This window comes from Zosterops lateralis (assembly GCF_965231275.1).
Source record: "Zosterops lateralis genome assembly, chromosome: 8".
In the NCBI taxonomy this organism is placed as follows: domain Eukaryota; kingdom Metazoa; phylum Chordata; class Aves; order Passeriformes; family Zosteropidae; genus Zosterops; species Zosterops lateralis.
The window spans coordinates 11935715-11953506 of NC_139768.1; the positions used below are offsets into that span (position 1 = coordinate 11935715).

Below are 17792 nucleotides of genomic sequence, written 5' to 3' on the forward strand. Positions count from 1 at the left end.
GCCTTGGGGAGATCACTTCAGTCTGCAAAATGTGTAGAGTAATACCTGCCAATTGCTGTTTTAAGAATTAGGGATATTTAGTTTCTGTTCCTGAAGGGGATTACCTAACATACTGAGCCTAGAAGAAAGTCTTTGGAAATCACCTTAGATTTTAAGAATGTTTTATTAAATTAAAAATAGAAGTATAAAAAGAAAAATATATTTAAGAACTTTTCTAATAAAACTACTTGTATTTTCTGTGTGTTGTTACATGTGTAACTTTGGAGATTCTTAACACTTAGAAGAAATGCAACATTTGTTTGCTCCCCAGCATTACTAACACAAACACATAGATTATTTAAGTTCTTCTGGGGGTTTTGCTGGTTTTGGTGGTAGCTGGTTTTGGTGTTTTTTCTTTCCTCCCCTCTGTATCTTCTAGAAATATCTTTAGAACCAGAGATGGGTCAAATGAACTTGTTTATCATATTTTAAATTTTGAAAACAAGTGAATAACAATGAACCTATGGTGTCATTATGAATTAGAAAAGAGTGCAGTAAAATTTGTCACTGGTTGAAAAAATTATCCGTTACAGCTGTTCTTGCACTAAAGATTGCTCACATTGTCCAGAATTTCTAACATGTTTTTTCTGATTTGTTGCTGTTGCTTTAGGGCTTAATGAAGAAATTTATCCGCTGTTCTACTCGAGTGACCGTGGGAACTATCAAAAAGTTTCTCAGCTTAAAATTAAAACTTCCAAGTTCCTATGAGGTACATTTGAAAGAAAGATGTTTGTATTTTTATTTCCCTGCAACATAATACATTTCTATGACATTTAATCATGTTTGAACCTGCTTTCCCTCTTTCCAGGGATACAGGAATTTAGAATGAAGCACAGATTATTGCTTCAGTCTGTTCTCTTACAGAAGCCAAAGGCTACATGAAGGGCAGGCTGCCTTTAGCACCAGCAGCATCTCCCAGCTTTGGTCAGGGTGGGGCTGAGTTAGGTTTGGTGCGCAGGTTATAACTATACACAGGAGTTTGTCACAGTGCCATGACATGCTGACCACCTTTTTGGTGTCATTTGGTTTTTAATCTGTCTGGTACCTTAATGGCTTGTGTTACAAAGAATCTGCTTACTTCCAAATTTTTACTTTTTCTGGTCTAAAACCCAGAAAACATTATAACTCTAGTAATGAAAATATTGTCAAAGATTTGCAGTGGCAGGCAGCAGTAAGATGCTATAATACAGTTCAGACATTTTTCACACTGATACCATTGTTTTTCTCCATCTTTTGCTTTCAGTTAAGGAATGTCTGTACACTTTGAAGTGCATTTTTCTTGTAATTTATAGTTATTTTTAAACTAATTTTTAAAAGTTATTTTACAATCTATTTTTTAAATGAAAATTACTGTACTTCTGGTTTATATCTTTGGATTTGAAAGAGCACTGGCATAGCAAGGTGGCCTTCAAAATACAGCACAATGCTTTCTCTTCAAACAGATACTGTGTAGTGTAGCTAAATATAGGGAATGTTTGTCTACTGGTGATTTCATACCTCAGTAGCAGACTTCCTTCTGTCCACACTTCAAATAAAAACACAAAAGTTAAAAAATACCGGTAGAATACCAGTGTACAAAATAGCATATTGTCAGCTCTCTGTATTCATCCAGGTTTGATATCCGTGTCTGATGGAATTGTTGTATAGTGGTAGGAGTGGTGGGATTAACTCTGAAGATTCACTTAGCAGTTCATTTAGACATTAAAATTTTGCATCCCTTTGTCTTACTGTTTGTTCTGTTATATTTTAAGCTGGATGTACTATGCAATGGAGAAATCATGGGGAAGGATCATACTATGGAATTCATCTATATGACAAGATGGAGACTAAGAGGCGAAAACGTAAATGCTGTTACATTATTGATAAATGATGTTTTGGTATATTTATTATAGAGACTATACATGCTTTCACATCTTAGGCCCGAATATAATCTATGACCCTTAAAAAAACCCCTATTTAAAAATGCCTTCTGCATGTCTTCTGAATTTCTTATGTAAAACCCTGTGGGTGAAACCCTGCAGCACATATATTGTGTAGATTTTGAAACGTGAAAATAGCGGATATACGATGTGTACATGGAAGTTCTGCTCAGAGTTTTAAACCAAGTAACTGAAAATCCAAGCCCTTGTTCTTTCTCAGCAATTTTGCTTTTGGTGACCTTTTGAGTTGCAATAGTTGGGGAATCTGCATCCAGCAGTTTTTCAGTAAGAACCTGTTTTATTCAGTCAATAAATTGAAAGTGACACTGAAAAATTACTGGTGAAATCTAATTGTTTTATTACTGTTTCTGTTAATACTACATCTATTCTTTTTTGGATATGCTGTATAACAATAACATTCAGATAACAGCCAGATAGGTTTTCCTTGCTGCATGTATATATTTTAGAATAGCAGTATTTAACTTTTTAAAAAACTTCTTTTTCAGGACTGATGTTCAGTTTGGTTTAGTATTGCCTTGTATATTTAATTTTTTTGGTTAGAAGTCAATATCCCCTTTCCTTCTCTTTCTTTTACGCATTTGTTTGTGTGTGCCTGTTGATTGGTCTTCACTCTTTATTGCTTTGTAGTATATGCAAGTTTGTCTATTATTACTGGTGGAGGCTAAATTGGAGTGCAGCTAAGGTTAAGCATTTAACATACCTTAATATACTGATCTGAAGAAAATTCCAAACTTCTTCTGTTCTTTTTTTGTTTGAAGCTTCCTAGTGCTCAGAATAAAAACCACTGGGGCACACACAGAGAAGACAGAGGATTAAGCACACTGTAGAGTTAACAATTCACAAGTTTCCTAAAGTTTTACCTTAATCTGAAGCTGGAGGGGGAAGGATAGATTTTGATAGGAATTAGAGAAGTCAATGTATATAGGCAAGCATTTGATAAATTTGAAAGTAATATTGCACTGAAATTTCGTGATTGCTGAAACCCCAATATTGTGTGAGTAAGGGAGCTTGAAGTAGAATTTTTTCCAATACTGCCTTGAAACCAGTGGATGTTTGTTTGATTTGCCATCTTGTATTTTTGTTTGCATTGGCTGTACTATTAAGAAGTGTTGAGGCAACAGTTTTAGCGATAATGGAATTTTTTCATGGCATTTCATCCTGCAGCCCTTGCCTACAAATGGACTTTTGGCAGCTGTAATGAAATTGGAGGCAACAGTAACTATGATCTTGATAAAAAAATATTTGCACTAAAAATTTTCAAAAATCGCAGAACTATAGTTTTTAACATTTAGTGAATGCAAGAGTTGGCAGCTCCTGGTTAAGTTGATAAGAGTATTTATATGCACACGGCATAGCCAGGTATGTGTTCATCTTCTCTTTCATGTAGTTTTAAATCACTTCCCTGAAGTCAAAGATTAAAACCTCTAAAAATTTCATTGTGCTGGTAACAAATCCAGTAATTTCTAGGCTTCTATGATTTTGTTTTCCTCAATGAAGTTGTTAATGGTAATTAATTAACAATCTCTTCTGAATGAAGATCAAGTGAATCCATTATCTTCATCTCTGGTGGTATTGACCATGAGCTTTCATTGGCATAGCTGTGGACCTTACATGAGGTAGACAAGAAAAGAGAAAAATGTCCATTTATTCATTAAATAAGTCTTTCCTGGTTTTAAATAAGTAAATTGATTGTAACCTTTACATTTAAAAATTAAAAAAAACAATCACTAAATGGTAAATGTGTATGTCCAGCTGTGGATGCCTCTTATCTGATCAGAAAATCATCTCCTTCGCAGTTTCGGTGTCAGAACTGCTCATCTTCGCAAGTCTGCTCACAGGATGGCACTTTCTATCAGGTAAGAGGCACTCACGACTGTACATACTACAGTCATTAAGGTCCTGTCAGCACCTCCATTGTAATTTAACTTGTGGAGTTTTTATAATTCCTCACTACAAAGTGCTAAAACTCTGTGAGTAAGGCCTGGGCATTTTCATTCCTGCAGCACAAACTTTATTCAAAGGACTTAGGAGTTTGTCTTACTTTGCCTTAGGGCAATTTTTGTTTGTGATTTTTTTGAGAGATATCATTCTCTAGGTTGATCTCCATATCAGCCTCAAGGCATTACCTACCTCTTCCCATCTCATTCCTCTCACTAGGCAGCATTGGGCAGTCACTGGCAAGGGATTAAAAATGAAGTGTGAATTAAGAGACTACACTGGTTTCATCTCTTCATGGGAATTCATATGTCCTTCCTGATGGAGTGAAAAAAGTTCTCTGTTCCTAAACTCTGTTCCTTTCTCATTTTTAAAATTAGAAATGGAATAATCTCTAGAAGCTAAACCTCTAGAACCTGCAAACTGAAGCTGATTTCTAAGTTTCAGTCTGGTTCCCAATACTATTTGAAACAGTATTTCAGTTTCCTCATTGAGAATTTTGATTTGAACTGATTTCTAAAAGTTACTTTGCAACTTTGGGATATTATTTTTGTCATGAGTTAAGAATTAGATTAGAGCTAGTGGTAGAGAGTCACTCCCCACTAGTGATGGAAGTGAACTACTGCACTCATGCTTCCTTCAATAATTAGAATTGTCCCAGCACAGTGCATTTGATTTGTACAGTTTTGTGATTTTGTTTGCTAAAACACTGAGCCTCACTGGTTTACTTGTCAATTTCAGTGTGAGGATTGCTCTGTCTCTGCCTGTGTGAACTTCCAATTAGACCTGCACACTTTAAGAGACAATTTATATACTCAAAGTCAAAACCATGTGGCACAGCATTTAAACAATATGGTAGCCATGTCCTGCGCAGAGAAAAAACTAATCAGAGACCAATTAATTTATGATACCACAGATATATGTTTGTTAATTGCAGATGCAGACTAGAGATAGTGTTCCCTGTCTTCTCTCCTAAATATTCCTGGTACTGTTAATACCTCTGTGTTTACCTTGTGATTTCTCTGAACTCCAGTTTGTAAATCCCCTGCAAGTGTGATCACATTTAGTTTTGGTGATATTTCACTACCATGGCATGGAAAGTTTATTAACCCTGTAGCTGCCTCGTGCTATACCTTTGTTTTTTCATCTCTGTTGCATTTGAAGGATGAAGCAAAATATTTCTGGTTTTAATGATAGCTTCTGTAATAATTCTTTATACTTCCAAATTTGGAATTAAAAAAAAAAACTTAAATTAGCTCTGTTTCTCTGTTGTATAGCAGAGAGGTATTTAAGGGCATACAGCTGCTGAGACAATGAGATTTGCCAGGGTTTTATGCTATAGAAAATATCCAGTATGCTAATGAAGTTGAGAGGAAAACTTGAGACAAATGAAATACTGACAGTCTGAAAAATAAGAGGTTGAGTATAACAACAGTTTGAGCAACAAGTGCCCAGATATTCTACAGCCTTTTTGAGAAACCCATCCACTCTTGCCTTCCATTCCACAAGTTCTATCCAGTTTAGGGGTCCAAGAAGCTGATTTGCTCTTTTTTTTTTTTTTTTTTTTTTTTTTTTTTTTTTTTTTTTTCAGTAGAATTAAGAATTTATCACTAGATCTGAGGTTAAGGAGTTTGGATCTGAGGGAGAAGGTCATCTTTCAGAAAACAGCTGACTGCAGTTTGACCTTTTTTTATGTTTAGCTATGGAACCTTTGTATAGAAATTTCAAAGTACATCACCTGTAAATATACTTTGGTTTAGAAAGTATAAAATGTCAAGATTGCTTTTTTTATCAAACACAGCAACACAGAAATAAGATTTGTTTGAGCACTTCCAAATATAAATGTAATAAAACATAAATATTGAAATATATAAAAGCAGATACAGAAACTATATATCAGTGACAAATAGCAAATAGATTTGAAGCACAGGGATGGATTTAACTTTTGAAATGTATGGAATTATTTTATAAAAATTGTCATATACATCTGTCATAGAAATAAGGTCTGGCTATTCTTAAGGTAGTCTTTAATTGCATTTTCTTTGTATTGTTTATGAATCATGTCTTCATGCTTTCTTGTCTGTTTTTGTTGTTGTTTTTCCCTTGCTTGTTTTCAGTCTTACCCTATGGTACTTCAGTATCGACCTAGAATTGACTTCGGTTAGACCAAAGGGCCAGATCCCACTGAGATGAATCCTGCACTATTTGTTTACCCATCGACAGATTGCACAATGAATGGATGTGCCTGGATTGGGGGGACACAGCCAGAATTTCAGCATGCAAATAAGGACATTGTCTTTCTTAAAATTGTCAGTTGCATCTCTGTTGTTTCTATTAGAGCAAGCCAAGTGCCATTCTGCTACTGAAATGTGCATAAGATATTTGTGTATCTTAAGAGTGTGCTGCAAATCATAGCCAAAATCATGAAGTGTACAGTCAAGACTCAAAGCCTATGGAATATTTTTGCTTGCGTGTTAGAAAATTTTTCTGGTCCTATATATTGATTACACTAGCAAAATGGCAGAGTGCTCATTCAGTGGTGTTGCAGTTTCACACACTTACTATTTTACTGAATATTGTTGTTCAAATCATAGAGTACTGTAAAAATAACTAAGGATATACCTTGACAATATTTTGTATAGAAAATATATTTAGAAAAGTGGTGATTGGACCACTACCTTTTCCTTGATAAGGTTCTCATGGGTCCAGGTATAGCTCACTCATGAGTGTGCAACAGTCCTTTTGCAGTGAATGAGGATTAATTACACTGAACAAGAGATGTAGAACATGATAATTCAAAATAGTAATTTTAAATCTTCTAAATTGCTATTATTGCTTAAAAGCATTGCAGCCTTTGTGATTGCACTTTCCGATGGTTTCTCTAAAGTTTGGAATTTGGGATACTAGCTATTTTTGGAAAAATGGCTTCTGGTCAGATTACATTTCTTTTAATAAAGCCTCCATAAAAATGAAGGTAAAATAATATAAATATCTTTGGAACAACTAAATTCCGCTACAAAATTATGACCAAGGCAAATTTTTTCATAATTATTACTTCTCATAATAAACATTTCCTTTTAAAGTTGAATAGAGGCCTATAATATGCTAAGACAAAAATAATATATAGCTTTAATTACATACTGTATCTCTTGTGACTAGAATTCATTACAGAAATTTTCATTAGTTAAAGTCACATCATAAAACTCTTTCCATAAAATTAGAGGTAATGCAATACTGAAGATTAGCAGTCTGACCAAAATAATTGTTCAGGTCATCTTTTTTTCTTAAGACCTGGTAGTGCTGGATAAAAAGTGATTGTTGCCTTAGGTATTGCAAGCATAATGGTTCTAGTATGAGATGTTTCTTGAGGTTTTTGGCAATGTTGCAGGGAGCATAGCAGTGTGTATGTTTTCTGTCTTCCGTCGTCTTTGCTTAAAAGTCAGTTGAGTTTTTCTGATCAGATTCTCTGGAGATGCTTTTAGGCCAGTCACATTATGTAATTTCTACTTAGTACATGCCTGCTAGTGTTGTACATAGCTGTTTACTTTCTTTATGCCTTTTGCATACAGCAAAAAGGAACCAAATCAATTTTTCACAAGCTACTGTAGAGTGAACTGATCATTCTTAGACAGAAAAGTGAAAATTCTTTCTTGGGATCAAATACAAAAGATAGATGTAAGGCTGTAATTTCTTTGTAAGTTTATGTTCATGTACAGTGGTATGTTCTGTAGGAGAAATAAGCATGTTGTGGATTAAATCTGGCCCCTTTAATGTTGTTAGGAGTTCTAACACTGATGACTCGAGGAATCACATGTAGTTGGGTTGAATTGCACTCCAAAGCCCATATGAGATGCAGAAATCAAGATGCTGTTAGTAGCAGTCTGTTCAGGAGCCCTGCCATTACAGGTCAAGGTTGCACATATTGTGCTGGTACCAGTGGAACTGGGGAAGGAAAACATCTAGGCAGAAGCTCTTCCCCTTTCTGCAGTGTGCTGGACAACACAGGCACTGCTTTGCCCAAAACCAGGCAGGGGTGCAGGTGCTGGCTGCAGGGAGCAGACATCCTTTTGCCCACCCAGTCTGTGATATGCTGCTTGACAGAAAGAAGATACTCCTTGTAGGGAGGGCCCTTCTCTGCAGAGTCTCTAGGGGAAAATAGATTCTTTTTATATATAGAAGTCCATCTCATGGAGCAGCTTGGAAGAGCAGAGCATGCTTTCTGATTGAAAATAATTCTTCTCTTTAGTATATACAGTTGTTTTGTACAGTTGAAATAGGATATTATTTGTAAATATTTACATGCACATACAAATTACACCTTACGTTTTTTATATATTTCATGTGTTTTTATACCAGAATTTTCACTGTAGATTTGCTTGACATAAAACACCTGTTTCAGTTTATCACAAAACTAGTGCTAGGATGCTTAAGCATAATTTCTGCATGGTTCAGGGCACAATTTTTTTCTCAACAATTGTGTTTGCTGTTTTGAAAAAATTTGAACAGACTTGTTTTAAAGAGACAGGAACATTATAAGTTTTAATCCATCCACCTAACAGGACCCTTGGAATTGCACTATTTTGCCTTGGCTTTGGAATGGCAACTAATAGAAGCTTTCTTTGACTGATAACTTCCTGTATTCATAATTCAGAGAACCGTGAATTTTCTCAATCAAAGTTGGACATTGGTTTTGATTCCTGGTATTTTCTTGATGCTAGTTAAAGCTAGATTACAGAAGGCAAATCTTCATTTAAAGCATGGAAAATACTGACAGATCTGAATCAACATTCCCAGCTGCAAATGGTGGCATTAAATGCATATGAACTAACCACCTACACTTGAGCATTTCTGATTTGATGGCATGGTGCCTGAGTGCTGCTATAGTTTAATAGTTTTTGTAAAAGTAAAGTGCCAGTGAAATACATATCTTAACTGGGCAGCTTGTGCAACACAGCATTGCCTTCTTTACAGGAAATTTTCCCTCATATAGTACCTATGTGCCATGTCTCTACAGATACACAGATTTAGTTCATTTGTGCCAATTAAGAGTATCTGAGCACAACAGGAGTATGAGAATGCATGTGCAGATTCCTGTGTGCCAAAGATGGAGTAAAGTGAAATGAGTACCTAGGCATTCCCTTCAGACTGCACCATATGCCATGCTAGAGCAGATGCCTGGGTAAAGTCACAGTTTCTGAGCATTTCCATGACAAAGTGTCACCACTGCATCCTTGTAAAGCATAGGAATATAAAATACATGTTGCTGCCACTGTGTTTCTATGACTTTCCCATATTAGCAGTATCTAACTGCAGAGGGACCTAAAAAATTCCACACTACTACCTAACCTTGCTGTCCCTTTCTAGCACATTTGGTGCTGCTTGGATTTTTTTCCTTAGAAGTGAAAAACTCATTAATGAAAATCATAAACAACTTTTTGTTGAGCATAGCTGGTTGCTGCATTTATCTAGTAATAAGCCGTAAGCTAGAATTTAGAAACAAGATCCTGTAATATCTCAAACAATATGGAATTAGATGATTAATCAAGAAATGTATCTTCCATGATGCATTACTACACTCCTGGTAGCTAAGGGCCTAGTCCTCTGAAGGATTTTTTTTTTATGAAATACCAAATAAGACTGCTACAATAACTGAAGTGACTCATCACTATCGTAGGTATTGTTCACAAGAAAGCTTTGGGGATTTGGCTCCTTGGAATATGCAATGCAAGAAGTATATTGTGCACACTCAGCTAGCTTGCAGTTATGCAAAGAGAAATTACAGTAGTATTATCTTGACTTTACTGAAAATGTTACACAAAGTGAAGTGCCTGATTACTAATACAGAGTACCTTTTAAGCCCATTATTTTCATTTGACAGGGTAATATTTGCTTCTGAGTTTTATCTATGGTCTTAATATTTTCAGCAAGAATATATCATAAACATACTGTATTGAGAATCTTTCATGGGGAAAAAAGGATAAAAAGAAATGTGTTATTTTAGATAATTTAAATTAAAACCACCCTATCCCAGTAGAAATTATATTAAAATAAGTACTTTTGTGTTGAAAATATTCAATTTCCTGCATGAGGAACCCTTTAATTCCAGATCTTGGTCTTTTTTTCTCCATATGTTTCAGCAATTTGACCTGACTTTTCTGCTCTTATCACAAACAGTTCTAGTGCATCTGCAGGAGAAAAGAGATTGATCCCATTCCATTTAGATATAAGCTAGTCTCTTACTGCAGACAGAATAATGGTCCAGAATTTCCTCTCATCTCTCCCATGAATAACTATTATACATGACCTTGTGAGAGCAGTAAACAATTTTTCCTTCTCTGCTGTTTGAAAATAACAGGCCTTGGCTTAGCCCTTTAATTGAACCAATCACTGAGTTGTATTGTTTGTGGATTTTTTACATTTTCATATAAGTGAAGACAAGAGATATTTATTCGTTCCTCAGAAAAAATCTTTTTTGAGAGGACTTGCAAAAAGAGGCATAGCATCCAGCTCAGCCAGATACTACATCTGGTAGAAATACTAGAGAACAGGTAGCTGTTCAAAAGCAGTCTTAAGTCTCAAAATAAATAGATTGGGCCTTGTTTATAGAGGAGCTGCATAAAATACTGGTTACTAACATTCACTGATCAAACTCATTTTTGTCTTAGAAAAGTGCAAAGGCATTTAAGGCTTACATCCTTAGCCAAGAGTTTGGTCCAGTTTCTTCACTTAATCTGGTAGATTGAAGGCATCTCTTTGCTTCCTACAAAAACGCATATATCATGCTGCATATTCCCCTCTCATTTTACTTTGTGCTTTGTTGACTTGTTGTTTTTCTCAGTTAAAATGTTTAAACAGGCACCCTTTCTCCTGTAATTAATTCTAGGTTCTTATACATCTTTTGGCCATTCCCATACCCCACAAAATTTCCTACCCAAAGGAACATAAACATCTAAACATTACGGACTTATAAAGGTGAAATTGTACCTGAGGTGTGAGCTCACAGGCTTCATTTATCAGGTATCTCTCATGGACTTCAGCAAAGTTTTCACACTTGTGCATTTTCAATCCATTATAGCCAGTTTGAGCAAGATCATGCTCCAACAAGGGTTTCAGCTAAAAACACTTGTTTGAGGAGAGATTGTAGTCTACTGGAGTTATTCCAGGGTGAGTTCCAAGACACAAGGGGATTGATTGACCTGAAGGAAATGTGAAAACTTCCAACTGCACATTTACCTCTAATTTTGTCACATAGGGGTTGTCTGACCTTCACCTCAGCTGAAACATCCTTTGCAGGAATGTCCTTCAAAAGATGATCTTGCAATGTTTAAATATTTTTCTTGATAAACAGATCTACCTAGTCATTTTCTTTTCTACTTTCTGTCTAAACTGTCTCTAGGTCAGATTAAAACCTTAGGTTCCAGAATAGGAAAATAATTAATTAATTATTCCCAAGAGATTCTTCCATCCAAGGCATGTGCCATAAATCTTCTGCATTCAGGTAGCTTTCCACTACAGCTGAGTAAGGATGTTACTTCATTCTCTAGTAAGCAATATTTACAATTTAGGTCTCTGTGGTCCTGGAGTGTGGCAGTGAAGCAGAGAAGCTCTGTACATGGGTAGAAAAGTCCAGGCTATCTTTTGTATTTGCAGAAGGAGACAAAGTTCTGTAAGTTCAGGATGGAGGAGAAATTCTGGAATGAAAGATGTCTGTAAGTGGTAGTTTTTTGCTGTTACATTAATTTTAACCAAAGATAGGCATTGGTTTGACTTGTTTTTCGGAACCATTAGGTACTTTTCTTTGAAGTAACTTTTATGTGTATTTTTAGGAAATGCTTCTTACATGGTTGGCAGTTGACAGGATGAGGTGAACAGAAGCATCTACTGTGCATTTTCCTTTTTCCTCATGACAGTCAGTGTAAAGCAAAGAGCTGAGAGAAGGTTACTATACTATATACAAAATGGCTGCACAGTAAAATGGTTTTGCTGCTAGTTAACATAATGAGGGTTTTATTACAAATGAAGTTGTAATGAAGATGTTTATTGTCAAAGTGCAAGGCACATATTTTATAATGGTATTCTACTCTTAAAATTCAGTTTTGTATTATATTGAGTATGGTACATATTGTTCCTGTTGTCTCCTGAATTTTGATGTGGTAAAATGAAACATGCTCCATTTTTACTGAAAAATTATCACATACTTATTGATTTAAAATTAGTCTTTGTTGTCAGATATTTAGTTTGTTCTTAAAAACTAGGGTTTTTTAAAAATAAACTATTTTTATGGATAATCTGATTGCCTAATAGTTTTAAGGGGCCTATTTAATACCAAAGGTAACGCCACCCAGAAATGGACTTGGAATATGACATTGACACTTTCCTGCAGTGCCTGAGTGGTCAAGAGGTACCTGGAGTCAATCAAGCAAAACTGAACCAGTGGTAGTTGTCTGTGTCACCAAGCTAAAGGGTGAGGCACACCTAGCAGTTTCAAAAACAAATTAGAAAGGAATGAAACAACAGGAATAGCATTGAGGTTGAGTCAACAGACATAGAGTAGCTCTGAGTCCTAGGTCATGTTCCTGAAGAAAAGCACAAAGGCTTGCATTTACTGATGTGTCTGCTATACCTGGCCTGTGAACTAATAAAAAACTCAGTGTGCTGTCAATCCTGTAAACCTTCCAAAGCACAAAATAGTCACCAAGCTACTTTTGGGGTTTCTAGTCGTAGTTCAGTGATATTTTGGAGGGTGGAAAGGACAGATCTGGAGGATAATGAGAAGATACTAAGTATGTTTTACAGATTTTTATAGCTATTTTTTTAGCAAATGGCATTGCTGTCCTTGATGTGAGACCATTGATTAGTAAGAAGTGATTATTTTACTTGTGCAGTATAAAACAGAGAATAAAAAAATCCAAATTATCTTGATTTCCTTTTCCAGGATACTGGTTGACTAAACTGGACAGTAATAGGTCAATATAATTATTTAGCTGGCTGAAAAGTTTCATTCTAAATACTTACTGATCGTATTTTTTTCTCTAATAGAAGCTTCTTAGCATAAACATGAAGCAATGCATCATTTTATCCCCTTATTGCAGACTTAACTATTGAAAGGAAAGTATTTTGCATTTTTTTAAATTAATGCAAAGCCTGAATTGTTGGATGTTCCAGGCTACTGAATAGATGATACAGAGTTGCTCTCAATGGATTTTTTGGGGGTGGGGGCCTAAGTGTCCTTATATAAGCTGTGATCCAAGTTAAAAGAAAGGAGCCTATGGTGAGCAGTAATAATGTTCTAATGCTTCCTTGCATTTGATCAGTAGTTACCAGTTTTTAATAAAGCAGCCCTCACAGTACTTAGGAGCTCATAGAACATATTGTGATCTTAAGTTGCTAATTTGTTTTAAAATATAAAATGTTTTAAGCTTTTTGTCAAAAGTGATAACATCCTATTACAAATAAACCTTTTTGTGGTTGTAAAATTTAGCTTATAAATCATTCAAATTGAAGTGAAAAAAACACAGGTCATTGTTAATGACAGTCTATCCTAATATTAAGAATATATGTATTTTTGTAAAGGAAAAGCACTTGTAGATATTTAATCAGTCCAATATCTATCTATGTTAATGTTTTGGAAAAAAAAGAAAAAAAGAAAGAAAACAAAATGCTGCTTAGAGAATCACTTACATATTTTTAATTTTTGTGCTCAAATGCATTTTCTGTTGATTTATGGAATGTTTATTCTGTGTGAAGCTGTATAGTTAGTACAGCTGGGCTAAATGCATTTCTCACCTTAATCAATTGTATCTGACTATGATAATATATTTTGTGTCCAATCAGAAAGCAATTACAAAACACAGGCTTGTGGTGCTGTTTTTCATCTTTGATATTAGCTTCATCCTGCCTTATAACTTTTCTACTTCATCATAAGCATAAAAAGTGCTGACCGTTTTTTGTGATGCATTTGTTTCAATGGACATTTCAGGGTATATTTGGTTGTTTAGTTCAATCTTACTATGCTTACTAACATTTTTATAAGATGAAAGAATTTTAGATAGAGTATTTAATAAACAGTCCCCTGGATGAAAAAGTATGCAAGATTAGTCAAGTTTAATACGTCCCTTCCTTCAAAGGAAACTACTGCTGGGTACATGCATGGAATGTAAGTGCATCACTAAAAATGCTGAGAATTTGTACAAATACTAGTTTTTAAATTCAGAATAATTTACTTCTTGTAATATTTTGCAGCTATTTGAAACCTCATTTCAACTGTATTTTGATTCATCACAATGCATTAACAGTTTCAGGGAAGAAAAAATGCAGTAAAGAACTTCATTAAAATATAGTAGAGTGGCAACCATATTTGTTTGTGTACATATTAGTGCACAATCCAAAATCTCTTTACTTGTTTCTGTGGGATTCTATGGGGATCTACTTCATGGGTCTGATGCTCAGTTAAGTTATTCAGCTTGACCTCAGTGGAGTGACTTTCTATAATTATCCCTGTAGCTGAGACTTGAAATAAGCCAGACTTCCCACTTCCTCACTTAATTTCCTTTCATGGGTGACTAATATTGTTTAAATTTACTCCTATTATATTAACCTTCTCATAAGTAAGTTTTGCAATAATGAGTGTACACTAGCAGTAGAATTCATTGGTAGGAACTCAGCTGAGTAAATACTTGAGTCCTTGACAAATTGGGGAAGAATTTGACTCAGATTATGAACACTTGAAATGGCATTCTCTCACCTATGTTCATGCTTCACAAAGATCTGCAGTTGATCAGTTTGATGTGTTTTATTACATGAACATTGTCCATTTTTATAATTTTTGTTAAGAGCTAATTTCTGTAGTAATTCATTAGGATCAACATCTCAGGGTCCACAAAGTAGCAGTTTAAAATCCATTTGATTTGAGTGCAATACCAGTACTGCAGGCTTGTATCTTTTGAAGAACCAAATATGTTGTGTTTTGAAGTACTTAAAAAGCACTGTAAATTTCACCCAGTTCTACCAAAGGAATGTGAGAAGTTTTTTGATCTCAAATCTGAGTGTGGCCCTAGAAAATAATGAGACACTTGTAACTGAGTCAGCACTAGTGATCAGTTTTCCATTTAGGGACGGGAAGTGCTGGTACTTGAGGGTTTTTTGGCAAAACCCTGTGGTTGTGCCTCTTGATGTAGAGTGAAGCCTGTCCAAATTTGCATCAACATTTGTAAGCAAGATTTATTTTGAAAGAACAGTTCCTGCAAACCCTGTGAGTGGGCCTCTAGAATCTTGTGTATAAATGTATCAGGTATATAATGATTTTTCTGATAGTGAACTACCTGTAGAGCACAGTACTGGTGATGTTAAATTGCATGTTCCATGCTAATGTCAAGAAGGTTTACAGCACCTTTATAATGGTTGATAACAAATGACAATTTGGCCTGACCTGTATGCTGCAAGATGCCTCTAGCCCAGTTGGATTAATTTTATGAAAAATCTAGATGAGCAAGAAGTATAACTAATCTGCTTACTAGCACTGAATTGCTCCTTTCTCAAAGCAATAAATATATTCATGTTGTAACATCTGTTGTGCAGCCTACAATACGAGTTGTTTTGTTGCATTGTTTCTATATAATTTATTTTGTGCAATAAAAAAATCTCTGGTTTTATCTGACTTCTTTCTAGTTTGTAATAATATTTGAATTAAAACATTTTCTACCTTCATATCTTAATCATTTTTAATCTTAATCTCACAGAAGTGTGAGTAGAAAACAGAATGCAGTAATATAATTCATTATAGAAAAAACAGAAGATATTCACATGGCCTGATTTCATTCTAGTTAATGTCACAGAGTGCTACCATTAATTTCCACAGGTGTGGAGTTCTGCATAACACTCAAGTTGTCTGGACTTGGCACCCCATGTGAAAATATAACGAGGTAGTAACAGTGTGACTGTGTGCTTAAGGCTTTAAAAAAAAATTAAAATTTAAAAATAAAAAAAAAAACACACACACAATCCCACAGTGTTTCTTCAACTTTTTTTAACCTAATTTCACTGGATTTTGTTCTCTCCCTTTTTGATGTTTTTCTGAGTTCATGTGGTTTCAGTAGTATTGATTATTCTGTCCACTTGCCTTTATTATGTCATTGAGTTTTTTTTAACTCTAAGGTAGTGTAAAATAAAGGGACATGCAAATTGGAAGGTAGAGGATATCCTTACAAGTGAGCCCTTGGTGTGAAGTAACATTATTCACACTGTATACTGAGTTACTGCAAGGAAAAACAATGGAGGGAGTCCTGTTATTCAAAAGAACTTGTACCTTTTATCTGAGATGCTCCTACAAAACCTGCAATGCCACCACATGAGCTCTGAGATGTGGCTCAGATTTGGAAATAATAGAAAGGGTTGTTGACTGAACTAAAATGATCTGAGACAAAGTACTTTTTGTATCTTCTTGTAATATCCTTCTACATGTTAGCAGAAAAAAACCAATTGCTTGTGAGCACAAAATAGGAAGGTATATGTAGCACATTGCAATACATACATATGATTAAACAGGATTTATTAGTTACCAATTGGCTGTTAACAGGCAAAGAGCAGCTGTGGCACCACTGGCTGCTCTGTAACCTGTGCAGATGAAGCACTGCAGCTCCAATGGCTTTCTTTGGACCTTTTTCATGTGGGATATTTGACCTTCAGATTTGTCAACGATCATAAACTAATACTTTCCCTTTTTCTAAAATTGTTCTTGAGACTTAAGGTCCCTCAGTAAAAAACCCCCAAACTTTACATAATACTTCTACATAATGCTGTTACATTCTTTATTAAACAGAAATTGAATTGTTGCATATAAGTGCAAAATTCTGCTCCTAAATAGGGAAGTTTTCCTAAGCAAGATTTTCATTTAAAACACAGCAATTAAATTAGTTTAAACAATTACTCTGTTTCAGATAGCTAAAAAGAGAATCATTGTGGGGGGAAAAAAACCCCATGCATAAGAATAGTAGCAAATGCCTGATAAGTCATAAAGCTGGATTATGTTTTATAGAAGGAGGAAGGTAGGTGGTATACAAACAGCTGTTTACATCAGGGGTGTAGCACATGAATCTCCCTGTTGGAACTGTGATTCACATTCCTTTCTACCCGAATTATTTTTCCTCCTTTATTCTAGAGGAGAATATGCAATGCAATGTCATTATAGGCAAGAGTAATGTTTTTCAGAAGAAAAGTGCTTTCGTAATTTAGGTTTCATTAAAGCAACAGAAATTTGCTGGCAGTATGTAATATGAGCACCTTGTTCCAGTGGCACACTTCCAACATCTTCATTTGGAAAGAAGACTGCTGCATTCACAATTCATAAAAGCATTGGCATCTATCCCATTAAATTCACACAGGAAAATGAAACCTTCTTATATGCAAAAACACCCTATCTTTTCTAAACTATTTATAGGTAATGTTCTGTTCTTTCCTGTAGTACACAAATAATGACAGTAAGTGCACTTCTAGATATGGAAAATAATTACAAAAAAGAACTTAAGAAAAGCTGTACTTAAAACCCATTTTGGAGAGACTTTAAATGCCTTGGATTTAATGTCATCCTTTTGCACGTTTGTGTCCCATGCCAAAAACTTCCAGTCCTGCTGCCTACACACAGCCTGTGTCCTATAGATTTGTGTCCTATTACATCTCCAGAACCAGCAGAACTTGATACTAGCTAGTACACCTCCTTTAATTTCTCTGCCCATGTCCTTCTCAAAGTAATGTGATTTTGTCTTGACTAGTTTCTAAAACGTGCTTTGTTCCCATGCTCCTCTCTACAACCTGCTAAAAGTGATGAAGATATAGAGTGCTCTTCATGTCCTTATCCTACACCTAAAATCAGGAATTCTAAAC

The 17792-nt window shown here is 35.1% G+C and overlaps 1 protein-coding gene across 5 annotated transcripts in view; it reads left to right on the plus strand.

Moving 5' to 3' along the window:
- The window catches only part of PCGF5 (polycomb group ring finger 5), a 65478-nt gene extending 49908 nt beyond the window's left edge, over positions 1–15570 (plus strand). For 4 of the 5 annotated variants that reach the window (XM_083865886.1, XM_083865889.1, XM_083865887.1 and 1 more), the window contains 4 exons: positions 650–748; positions 1791–1880; positions 3776–3835; positions 6032–15570. In XM_083865886.1, the coding sequence (XP_083722012.1) occupies positions 650–748; positions 1791–1880; positions 3776–3835; positions 6032–6079 (297 nt within the window). In that variant the 3' untranslated portion in view covers positions 6080–15570. The remainder of the gene's footprint in view (positions 1–649; positions 749–1790; positions 1881–3775; positions 3836–6031) is intronic. The other variant, XM_083865890.1, reaches the window with a different exon arrangement.
- Positions 15571–17792: the final 2222 nt, after the last annotated feature.